General features: G+C 50.1%; 1 protein-coding gene across 8 annotated transcripts in view; it reads left to right on the forward strand.

Moving 5' to 3' along the window:
- Positions 1 to 752: 752 nt before the first annotated feature.
- LOC133348386 (KH homology domain-containing protein 4-like) overlaps positions 753 to 12,879 on the forward strand; it is a 31,475-nt gene continuing 19,348 nt past the window's right edge. For 6 of the 8 annotated variants that reach the window (XR_009755818.1, XR_009755822.1, XR_009755824.1 and 3 more), the window contains exons 1-6: positions 753 to 887; positions 5,402 to 5,561; positions 6,456 to 6,572; positions 7,007 to 7,086; positions 9,014 to 9,066; positions 12,035 to 12,483. Coding sequence is in view for 5 of the 8 variants with exons in the window: in XM_061561195.1 (XP_061417179.1) it covers positions 856 to 887; positions 5,402 to 5,561; positions 6,456 to 6,572; positions 7,007 to 7,086; positions 9,014 to 9,066; positions 12,035 to 12,483 (891 nt within the window). In the remaining 3 variants the exon portion in view is untranslated. The remainder of the gene's footprint in view (positions 888 to 5,401; positions 5,562 to 6,455; positions 6,573 to 7,006; positions 7,087 to 9,013; positions 9,067 to 12,034; positions 12,484 to 12,879) is intronic. The other 2 variants (XM_061561506.1, XM_061561427.1) reach the window with 2 other exon arrangements.

The raw sequence follows: 12,879 nt of genomic DNA on the forward strand, positions 1-12,879 counted from the left end.
CACCCACAGACTCACACAGACACACAGACAGACACTCACAGACTCACACAGACACCAACAGACTCACACAGACACCCACAGACACCCACAGACTCACACAGACACCCACAGACACCCACAAAGACTCACACAGACACACAGACTCACACACAGACACCCACACAGACACAGACTCACACACAGACACCCACACAGACACACACACAGACACACACACAGACTCACACATACACACACAGACTCACACACAGACTCACACACAGACACTCACAGACTCACCACACACACCCACAGACTCACACACACCCACAGACTCATCACCACAGACTCACCACACCCACAGACACACACAGTCTCACACAGACACACACACAGACTCACACAGACACCCACAGACACACACAGACTCACACAGACACACACAGTCTCACACAGACACACACACAGACTCACACACAGACGCACACAGACTCACACAGACACACACACAGACACACACAGACTCACACAGACTCACACAGACACACACACAGACACACACACAGACTCACACAGACACACACACAGACACACACAGACTCACACAGACACACACACAGACACACACAGACTCACACAGACACACCCACAGACTCACACAGTCTCCCTGGCGGGGGTCTTGCACCCGCCCTCAACGGCTTCTTCGCGTGCGGGATACATGACGTCACGCCCTACCAAACACGATGACGTCACTGCCGCCCTTGCCGCCGCCGTGACGTCATACGCCTCGTTGGGCCACAGGGATATTTGGCCGACGGACAAAGGGCGCGAACGAAGTCGGCCCTCTGTACTCTGGACGCGTCGTGCGTGAGGGAGATGAGCACGGAGGTGGCTTCGCTGAGACCCGCGTGAGTAGCCTGCGTGCTCGATTTGTTTTGTTTGTGTTGTCGTGAGCATTTGCCGAGGAGGTGAGAATTTGTGTTGAGAAAGCGGAAGGCCGAAGGCTTCAAGCGTGTAGGCCTTAGGCTTCTCTCGTGTAGGCCTTAGGCTTTGAGGTGATTTAGTCGTGGTCCGTTCGCTGCTGGATGGATGTGTAACACACGTACGTTGCGTGTGTGTTTGTGTTGTGTGTGTGTTGTTAACGATCTTATTCGGCTCCGGCGTAGAAGCAAAACGCGAAGAGATTCCGTCGCTCCGTCTCCGCGGAGGTTTCGCGGCCTTGCAACCCTCCCCCCCCCTCTCCTCACCATCAATCGCCTACCTCGGCTCCCCCACCGATGTCGCTATTCTTTTAATTAATCTTTCCCTTCGTGTCGTAATTTGGCGCGTGGTAACGCGACGATTAAATGTGTGTAATGAATGTGTTTGTGTAATTTTAGAGAGACGCGAGGGGAGGTTTTAGTGGAGTTTGTGCGAGAAGTCGTTGGTGGTGACAACGGCTTCGCCATTTTAAGTTTCACTTTTACACCCGGAACTGCTGTTGTTGTTGTATCCACATCTTAAGATTTAAATGTTCTTTCTACATTATTGTTGTCTTATATTCATGAGTGTGTGTGTTTGTGTATGTAGTGTAGTGTTCCGTGTTGTGTGACGATCTCCCCCCCCTACTTCTTAACTGTTATTGAATCCACCACGTCTTGCGATTTAAATGCTCAATAGCTAAATTTTTTTTTCTTTCTACATTTTTATTCTTTCTACATTCTTATTGTCTTATATTCATAAGTGTGTGTATATGTAGTGCAGTGTTCCGTGTTGTGTGATGAGTTCCTCCCTACTTCTCAACTCGTATTGTATCCACCCGACCTTGCAATTTAAATGTTCAATAGCTTCATTATTATTCTTTCTACATTATTATTGTCTTATATTCATGAGTGTGTTTGTGTATGTAGTATTCCGTGTTGTGTGATGAGCTCCCCTTACTTCTCAACTGTTGTATCCACCACGGCTTACGATTTAAATGTTCAATAGCTACATTCTTATTCTTTCTACATTATTATTGTCGTATATTCATAAGTGTGTGTGTGTTTATGTAGTGTAGTGTTCCGTGTTGTGACGATCTCACCCCCGACTTCTCAACTCGTGTTGTATCTATACCTTGCGTTTAAATGTTCAATAGCTTCATTTTTATTATTTCTACATTATTGTTGTCTTATATTCATGAGTGTGTGTGTTTGTGTATGTAGTGTAGTGTTCCGTGTTGTGTGATGAGCTCCCCCCTACTTCTCCACTGTTGTTGTATCCACATCTTACGATTTAAATGTTCAATAGCTACATTATTATTTCTACATTATTATTGTCTTATATTCATGAGTGTGTGTGTGTGTATGTAATGGGACGTTCGGGGGAAGGGCAACAAACTATGAGTCTCTGTGAGTCTATGGGTCTCTGTGTGTGTCTGTGGGTCTCTGTGTGATGTTGTGGGTCTCTGTGTGAGTCTCTGTGAGGCTGTGGGTCGTCTGTGTGAGTCTGTGGGTCTCTGTGTGAGTCTGTGGGTCTCTGTGTAAGTCTGTGGGTCTCTGTGTGAGTCTGTGGGTCTCTGAGGTTGTGGGTCCCTGTGTGAATCTGTGGGTCTCTGTGAGTCTGTGGGTCTCTCTGTGAGGCTGTGGGTCCCTGTGTGAATCTGTGGGTCTCTTTGTGAGTCTGTGGGTCTCTCTGTGAGGCTGTGGGTCCCTGTGTGAATCTGTGGGTCTCTGTGTGAGTCTGTGGGTCTCTGTGAGGCTGTGGGTTTCTCTGTGGGGCTGTGGGTCTCTATGTGAGTCTGTGGGTTTCTGTGTGAGGCTGTGGGTCCCTGTGTGAGGCTGTGGGTCCCTGTGTGAGGCTGTGGGTCCCTGTGTGAGTCTGTGGGTTTCTGTGTGAGTCTGTGGGTCCCTGTGTGAGGCTGTGGGTCCCTGTGTGAGGCTGTGGGTCCCTGTGTGAGGCTGTGGGTCCCTGTGTGAGTCTGTGGGTTTCTATGTGAGGCTGTGGGTCCCTGTGTGAGGCTGTGGGTCCCTGTGTGAGGCTGTGGGTCTCTGTGAGGGTACGTTGAACTTCTTTCGCACCGTACATAACCAACTGCGCTAATCGGACGTGCGGGGGGTGTGTGACAACAAACTAAACACAAAAAGTTGTTCCAAATAAATTCGTTTTCAATCTAGATTATGTAAAAGTGCAGCCCCCCAGTGGCTATGCTGGTCCATCAAGCCACCACGGTCCCACAGAGGCGTGGGGGAGACCCCTATCCAGCAGTGGATTGACAACAGGGCCTGTTAGAGCTACATGTCCTGTACTGTGTAGTTACGTTGTAATGTAACTACACCCACGAACGAATAACATCAGAAGTGAGTGATGGGTACACATTTAGCTTGCTGACAACATTGCCAGGCGCAAGAATAGAATACACGTGTACCATAATCTATGATGACACGTGTCTACCAAGGAAAGCCTTTAAAGCCTCAATTATTTCGAAAGGGTCCTGCAAAGTCTTAAGTGGGGATTCGATATTGATGTGTCATATCCGCATTTATATTTTCCACAGCGACAGTAATGATAGTTTTGAGTTATGTGTAATACGTAGCTGTCAACCCTACGCTTTATCTGTATTTTTGTACAGGAAAATTTAATTTTCAGGTCCATACGGCGCACGGGGTGACCAATAAGGTCTGAATTGGTCTGTGATAAGGTAGGCACTGATAAGGATTGACAGGTATGATAATATAATTTAGTATCGTTGTCACAAAGGTACGGTCCATGCCAGGTAAGATCAGCAGTTCACCAGCATTGATGTATTAGACTGCTGACGAAACACTGAATGTCGTAACTTCTCCATAGTTGCTTGTGTCTAATCAATGCTGCCGAAATTATACACTCCCAGACGGCCACGTGGATGATGTGTTGTAAGATGTTTTTATTTCAAGATACGGATATGGAGCAGTATACTGTTTTCCACAACAACGCTAATGATTATTTCGAGTTGTGTAACTGCCATGGGGTTATTTGTAAGGTTACTTCTCAGCATCAAGATGTTGCTTGGCTAATGCCAGTTACAGTGTGTGCTTATGCTGTAAAATGTTTTATCTGTGGGAGGAAAGCCATGTTAGAACAGTTTGAGACTGTTAAAACGTCACACAGAAAGGTGAATCCAACCCAAGGGGCTTTCTAGTTTTTTGGTCACAAAAGCAAACACATTCCTGCGGAGGGAGCTGGTAGGAGCGTTGGGTTGCTCGGTCAATGGCCAGGGTCAACGGCGGCGTGGTGTATTCCGCAAATATGGCCGACTGTGAGGGCGGGCACAAGCCGGCGTGAGTAGATTAAACGTTGAGTTTTATAAGGGCACCACGGGGTGGCCAGCCCCTCCCGACCCAGCCCCTCCCTCCCCACCCAGCCCCTCCCTGCACGATGGACGGACACAATAATCCCCTGTGGGCTGGTGTAACCAGGTGGTTCCTACCAGTAAAATATATCCTGTATCTGTGGGAAATTTTTGGAAGGATAAAAATGGTGAAAGAATAAGAATAGGCTTCACCCTTTTTGCCGATAAACCAGGAGGTGTTAAGATGTTCAAACACCAAATCGACGCGCGTATTGCAAGGCATCGCACATACTTGTGGCAAAACATCTAAATAAACGTGCTCTGATAATTTAGTGGTATCGCGGTATACGTCGTGAATTCGTTCCAGAAGGTAGGACTTATACCGAAAATTACGTATATCCTTCCATTAAAACTTCAGGAAGCTGAAATTCTGGGGTTTTTCTTTTTTCTGTCTTTTTCTTGACTTGGACCTGGTTGAGGCTCACCAGGTTTGAGTTTTACTAAAAACCTGTCCACTGAAGTTTGTTTTTGCTTTCTAAGAATGTTCCTGAAGTGTGACATTGTCTGGTCATCCCACACAATACTGTTACGGCTTGTTAGAGCCGTAACAGTATTGTGTATGCGGAGACTCATCCCGACCCATACAAGTTCGATCAAGCGCGTCGTATCCCAAGCAAACCCAGCTTAAATATACGCTGCCAAGCGTGGTGGTGCTCATTCAGACGCTGTCTTTCCGACAGACCTGTTCTTCACCTGAGGACGGCTGCTTGCGTTGTGGCCGAAACGTCGTGAGAATTGTATTTTATTATGTTTTATTTTTATTATTTTATTATTTCCCTTCTACGTGACTTTACCGAAAGAACCAAGAAGACAGTAACTAATTGGCACGTCTTGTTTACGCGACAAACCATTACGGAAAAAAAATCTGACCCGCGTCTACTGGACATCTGAGAAAAAGGGCTTTATATGAATAAATACTCTGATTATGAATTGTCTGTGGCAGGCAGCGACGAGTTTAATGACACATTTATATTTCCGCCATCTAACCCAAAAAAACCCTTGGTTATGGACTTTATAGTAGTGTAATATGTTTTGACGGTGGCTCTCCGCGTTGTGCGTGGTGGTGGGATGCAGGCGGCGGAGCAAGTGGGACGAGGCGGGTACCAGCGATGATCGGGTCCCGTGTGCGCTGGAGGCCGCCGCCGCCGCTGCGGCGCGCATCAACAACATGCTGGTGGCCCGGGGGAAGCTCAAGGCGCCCGCCAACGTGAACGTGAAGACCGGCAACGACACGGTGCGGGCTCCAGCCACAACGTCTTTGTCGTCATCATCGTCACCGTCATTCTTAGCCCACGATCAATCAGGCCACTTCAACACGTAGGCTTTTGTGACCACTATCCGTAATACAGGTTTCTTTTGGGTTAGGTCGCGTGCTAGTCTTCAGGAACACAACTTCCACATTATAGGAGAACACAATGTCTCGCACCAGCGTGTAGCAGAGGTCGCAAACGGGTTTTGATTCCTTACCCGTACCCAGCCGCACCAGGGTCGCAAACGGGTACTCTACCCGTACCCGGCCGGGTACGGGTAGGCTACGGGTATCGGGTACCTGATTGCGACCTCTGGGATGAAGCCATGTTGCAGGCGTGGGTGGGTTGATTCTAGGAACTTGAATTGTGAGAAGAGACAAGACGTTGGGAAATGAGTTACAAACGGTGACTCACCAGTGACTCACGGCCTACCCGTACCCGGCCGCACCAGGGTCGCAAACGGGTACCCGTACCCGGTCGGGTACGGTTAGCCGGGTATCGGGTAGGGTATCGGGTACCCGGTTGCGACCTCTGGCGTGTAGTGATGGCCACTGACGGCGTGTGTGCGCTTGTGCGCATGGGGAGCGGTTAGAGCGCTGCGCTACGAACCCGGCGACCCTGGTTCGATTCCCGCTCACGGCCAACGCCATTGACGAATATCTGAACCGCTCCTGGGCCTTCCCTAGGTCGACTCAGCCTCAAATGAGTACCTGGTGCGGTGTGTAAACATCCCCACTAAAGACAACAAGGGCGGTCGGGCGTGGTGCTGGCCACCAACCCCCTCGTACCGTTCCAGCCTTCATGTGTGCTCCCGAACGACACTTGCCCCAACAGTCTGTTAAAGGCTATACGGGGGATCTTTGTCTTTGTGTGAGCAGCAGGTTATTCCTGGAATGACGAAGTCGTCCCATGAGAAGGTGCAGGTCAACCTGGACATCAACGACATCCCTGCCGCAAGTCGCAACAAGATCACCCTCGTGCAAGTGCAGGATGAGGTACTAACGACGACAATGATGTAAAGTCACGTAGAAGGGAAATAATAAAATAAAAATACAACATAATAAAATGGTTACATGCTTATTTTTGACTTTAACATCCTGCTAATTCTCTCACATTAACACGGCTTATTCAATGCTACATTCTTCTGTTGATATGTAAACTCCTTTGTCAAGGCGATCTTCTCCTCCCACCCAGCGTAAAATACGCTGCCAAGCTTAGCAGTGTTCATTGGAGCGCTGTCTTTCACACAACTCTGTCTTCACCTGAGGAACGGCTGCTTGTGTTGTGGCCAAAACGTCGTGAGAATTTAATAAAAAATTGTATTATTTTATTATTTCCCTTCTACGTGACTTTACCGAAAGAACCAAGAAAAGATGAATCCCTGCAGTCACGAAAGCTTTAAATCGAAACTTGTCTCTTGTATTTGCAGATAAGTAAGCAGACGGGCACAGTGGTGTCAACCAGAGGGCGCTATATGACTCTGGAGGAAAAGGCAGTGGCTTCTCCCGAGTAAGTTGGCTACTTAATAATGAACTTGCTCATAGGGCTGCACGGGAGCTTCGTGGTAACGCTTGTTCCTTGCAGCAAGAAGGGCCCAGGTTCGATTACCGAATCTGGCGGCTTTCTGTGTGGCGGTTGTAAGTTCTCTTCCCGTGTTCGACAGAGCGTCGGTGTGAGCTTGTGTGGATTGTGAGTGCGGTGTGTAGTAAATATCGTCGCTACTGGGGAGACAAAGGCGGCTGATCGTGGTGCTGGCCGCCCCCACCCCTCTTCGTAGGTGCTCGCTTAACGGCACTTGCCCCTACAGTTTGTGAAGGCTATACGGGGGGGGGGATCTTTGCCTTGGTTACCTGCTATGTCACCTGTTGTGTTACCCATGAGTCTTCAATAATGAAGCAGAGGTTGCAATCGGGTACCCGATACCCGTACCCTACCCGATACCCGGCTACCCGTACCTGGCTGGGTACGGGTACCCGTTTGCGACCCTGGTGCGGCCGGGTACGGGTAGGCCCGTGAGTCACTGGTGAGTAACCGTTTGTCACTCATTTCCCAACGTCTTGTTTCTTCACACAATTCAAGTTCCTAGAATCAACCCACCCGCGCCTGCAACATAGCTTCATCCCAGAGGTCGCAATCGGGTACCCAATACTTGTACCCTACCCGATACCCGGCCGGGTACGGGTAGCCGGGTATCGGGTAGGGTACGGGTACCCGTTTGCGACCCTGGTGCGGCCGGGTACGGGTAAGGAATCAAAACCCGTTTGCGACCTCTGTAATGAAGGCTTTGTTGACCGCCACATGAGCAGCGTCCTTCACATTGAATCATCAATAAAAATCGATCATTGTTCACGCTATACCTTGCGCGTGTAAGAATTCATCGCGTGTGAATTTTACAGACGATGTTCTAATGCTAAACATGCGCTAATGAAGAACAATGCCGTACAAACGAGGTTGATGCCCCTTTCCTGAGGGCCGTGGTTCTTTTATCGGTGGTGCAGGATACACGCGGCATCTGTTAGGGGGATGGCTTTGCTCATGCGGAGTCATGGAGCAGTGCTGCTTTTTCTTGGTTCTTTCGGTAAAGTCGCGTAGAAGGGAAGTAATAAAATAATAAAAATAAAACATAATAAAAAAATTCTCACGACGTTTCGACCACAACGCAAGCAGCCGTCCTCAGGTGAAGACCAGGTCTGTCGGGGAGACATTCAGACGCTGTCTCCCCGACAGACCTGTTCTTCACCTGAGGACGGCTGCTTGCGTTGTGGCCGAAACGTCGTGAGAATTATTTTATTATGTTTTATTTTTATTATTTTATTATTTTTCTTCTACCTGACTTTACCGAAAGAACCAAGAAGATGAATCCCTGCAGTCACGAAAGAAGCTTTAAATCGAAATTCAGTGCTGCTTTGTGCGTGTGCACCACGAGCAGTTCTGAACACGCCTGTTGTATATTCCTTGCACTTGTTTCACACCCCGTACTTAGCCGACCGTGCTAATCGGAGGTGCGGGGGGGGGGGGGGCAAGGACAGCAAACTAAACGCACAAAGCATCCGTTGCATGAAATGGGCTGAACACGTGCGCTCGGCAATACACCTGCTGCTGTTTGGGCTCTCTCTCTCTCTAGCCTTGACCTAGGCCTCGGCAAGGAAAGGTAATTGTACCCTTTTTACCGGGTAAAGGTGTCGACATGCCAAGGGGTAAGGGTAAAGGGTAGGGTAAAAGAGGTAGGCTCGTTGCTTTTTACCTTACCTGCTAAAGGGTAAAAGGTAGGGTAGAGTGATTGTATTGTGGTAAGGTAAGGGTATGCTCGTTGTTTTTACACTTTTACCTTACCTTGATCATCTGCTCGGACATAAGTGTGACCATGAAGCCTGTTTAATTGGTTCAACTTGAGGTTTGTGTTTTAATTTTGTGCAAATCGTTCATTTGTTGACAGTGACCAGCCACTTCACCTTCATATCAAGGGGAGCGGCGCGGATAGTGTGAGCTGTGAGTACCAGAATGCATGTCAACTTCTTTCGCACTGCATGTAGCCAACCGTGCTATTGGGATGTAGCCCCGTCTGCACTGTTTCACCCCCACACTTGCTCCCCATTTGTAATGCTGCCCCGTCGTTTCTTTCCCCAAGCTTTTGAAATAATAATAACCTTGGTCATTTCAAATAACGTGTTAACCCTTAGAAGGGAAATAATAAAATAAAATAAATTCTCACGACGTTTCGACTGCAACACGAGCAATCGTCATCAGGTGTGAAATCCACAGCAAGAAAATTTTCACACCTGATGATGATTGCTTGTGTTGCAGTCGAAACTTCGTGAGATTTTTTATTGTTTTATACATATTTTTTTATTATTTCCCTTCTACGTGACTTTTTCCGAAAGAACCAAGAATATGAATCCCTGCAGTCACGAAAGCTTTAAATCAGTATTAACCCTTATTACCCCACCACTTTGATAGCGCTTAATCTCGTACGTAGTTTTTCACGACCGACGTGACGGTTCACAATTTATTTCTTTAGTTGTGAGGTCGTCTCGGCGTAGTCGTGTCAGAAACGTGAAGCCCTCCACCACCCGACCAAAAAAAAAATGTATCGGCGCAAGTTAATTCGTTTTGTCTTCGACGGCGCGGTTCGATGCTGGCCGCTTGACATTTTTTTTGGGCCCGCGCTCGGCAATCGTGTTTTTAAAAATGAAAAAAAGTAAGAGACGCATTGGGGAGCAGCATTTTTTTATTTTTACCAGGTAAGGCCGTACAGCTACCGAATAAACCTGGCGATCACAAATGGTGACTCGACGAAGTGGCTTATCGTCGTGTGGACATATATAGCAGGCACATTACTCTAAACCCTTGGTGATGTTGATTTAAAATGTGGAGGGATAAAACGGAAGGGCCCGGAGAAAAATCCACATGACCACGGAGAGAGAGAGACAGACACGCAAACTCCAAATATACAGCAGCAGGCGTCAGGGTCGGGATCGAACACACGACCTCCTGTATACCAGGCGAGGTAGTTAACATCTCCGAGCCACAGTGATGATGATGAGAGAGAGACACGCAAACTCCAAATATACAGCAGCAGGCATCCGGGTCGGGATCGAACACACGACCTCCTGTAGACCAGGCGAGGTAGTTAACATCTCCGAGCCACAGTGATGATGATGAGAGAGAGACACGCAAACTCCAAATATACAGCAGCAGGCGTCCGGGTCGGGATCGAACACACGACCTGTAGACCAGGCGAGGTAGTTAACATCTCCTAGCCACCGTGATGATGATAATGATGGAGAGAGAGACACGCAAACTCCAAATACACAGCAGGCGTCAGGGTCGGGATCGAACACACGACCCTCCTGCATTACCAAGTGTTGGCTTTTCGTTTATTGATGGCTATTGCGCTTGTGACAAACTTTTTATCGGCGGGAAATCGGCCTATGGGGGGGGGGGGGGGTGAGGAGGGTCTAGAAGGTGGAGCGCCGTGAGGTTTTGGCGCTCCTGCCGATACTGCCCTCCCAGATCAAACAACGGCGGTGACACGAGATGCCTCACACCCTGAGTCCGTGGGTTTGGTGCACTGACACTCACCTACAGCGCACTGACACTCACCTACAGCGCTGCGCAATGCCGGTGCGTACCGGCATCGCGGCCTCCGCGTTTGCTCAATTTGAAAATGGGCCTGCAAAATTTACTCCTGGGATTACACGCGGATTCATCTCGCCCCCCTCCCCTACCGAAACCGCTGCGGACTGTGACTGTGACCTTGAGGCCGTGACCTTGAGGCCGTGACCTTGAGGCCGTGACCTTGAGGCCGTGACCTTGAGGCCGTGACCGAGAGCTCGTGACCGTGAGGCGGTGGCCGTGAGGTCATGTGACTGAGGCCGTGACCATGAGACATCGCGCCCCTTTCCTTGGTGACGATCGCCCTGCGCTCAACGACGAGTGGCGCGAATACCGAGTGTGCTACATCAGTGTTCTGCATTTGCGAGGTCCGGGGCCACCACTAACGGGCCCCTGGGGGCCTTTAGTGAGGCCCATGACGTGACCCCCCCCCCCCCCCCCCGACAGTACACAAATGTGAAAACACCACTTGTGTAGGCGGTGTGGCGGCCCTCGCACTGATGATGTCTTTTCGTCGAAAGTGGGGCCCCCCTCTGAAAACTAACACTAACTACTACATTATGAATAATAGTTTAGTATACTTTTAAATGTTTTTTTGCTTTGGTTTTCTACTGGGCAATACTTTGCTCAAAACGGTCCAGTTTTTTTCTCAATGCATTCAAACTCTTGGTCTTAGTTGGAAAGTGTTACAATAGAGTAGCAGCAGCATACCAATGCGTGTTTACACTAACGTATTCAATTGGTTTACATTATACCGCTCTGACCGATTATACATTTACATATGCACAAATGACGAGACAAAAAATCCTCGGTATAGCCTTGTTGGCAACATGTGTGAAAGCCGACATGGCACACGAGGGGGGCCGGGTGATCAACACCACACCCGGTCGGCATCGTCTCCCCCGTGGCAATATTTACACACCGCACCAAGCGCTCGTTTGAGGGCAGGCCCAGGAGCGGTTTAGATCATCGTAAGCCGTGTTGACCATGAGCTGGAGTCGAACTCTCGTCGCCGAGTTCGTTAGCGCAGTGCGAGCGCTCTCCTTCGAGCAACTCCCGACGCCCATCCGATGGATCGTGAGAGGAGTCCGCACAGAGTTGCGACGTTTCACCGGTCGCTCTCCGAACGCCGTACACTGTCTCGCACCGGCGCGTGGTGGTGGTGGTGGCGGCGGCCACTGACGGCGTGTGTGTGCGCATGTGTGTGCGTGTGTACGAGTGTGTGTGCCCATGGGGTAGTGCGGCGGTTAGCACAGATTAAAATTCCTCGCCGAGCTGAACTCGCCGGCATTCAGATCGGATCTCATCTCGTCTTGTTTTTGTTTTCCTTGCCGTCCCGCAGTGGCCGTGCGGATGATCAACGATAAGATCGACGCGTGGGTGCGCGGGAACGGCCTGTACGAGCGCGTGTCCCTGTCCGACCCCGGCGTCGCCGGCATCGGCACGACCTCCCAACCGCCGCCCCCCCCGTGCGGCTTCGCGGCCGAAGCTGTGCCCACGTACCCGCCGGCCGCGGCGATGACGGCGGGGGCGACGTCCGGGATGCTGTACGCGCCGGCGCCGGCGCCGCTGCCGACCGTCGGCTTTGCGTCGCCCGCCGCGGTCAAGACTCCGGCGCCTGCATACCATCCGGCGCCCGCCTACCACCAGCCGCCGATGCCGGTGGTGCCGCAGGCGGCGCCGGTTGCGTACTCCCACCCGACGGGGAATGCGTTCGCCCCGCCGGCGAGTTACTCGGCACCGCCGTCCGGCTTCCGCATGTCCGCACCGCTCGCTCAGCTGCAGCCCGGGGTACGTGAGCCAGATGTGAACTGCCTCGCCTGGTTTTCAGGAGGTCGTGGGTTCGATCACGACCCTAGCGCCTGCTGTGTATTTGGAGTTTGCATGTGCCCTATCCCAGTGGTTGCATGAACAACAAACTAAATACGAAAAGCAATTCTCAAAAAATTAGTTTATCAGTGTTGGTGATATTTAAAACGCGTGACTGGTCGGCTGTGAGGAGCGCAACGTCTCTACGCCGCGTCAACGAAGGGGGAGCAGCAGAACTACACAAACTCTCCTGAGGACCTCTCGTCCTGACCAGCCGATCTCAACGTTGGGCATTTAGTTCCTGAACATATTGCCATCGTATGTGTAGTGACGACTTGTCACACTTCTCTTGAGATGGAACTTGATTGAAGACCCGTT

The sequence above is a fragment of the Lethenteron reissneri genome, chromosome 1 (genome assembly GCF_015708825.2).
Source record: "Lethenteron reissneri isolate LAM-NWPU_2019-01 chromosome 1, ASM1570882v1, whole genome shotgun sequence".
Taxonomy (NCBI): Eukaryota; Metazoa; Chordata; class Hyperoartia; order Petromyzontiformes; family Petromyzontidae; genus Lethenteron; species Lethenteron reissneri.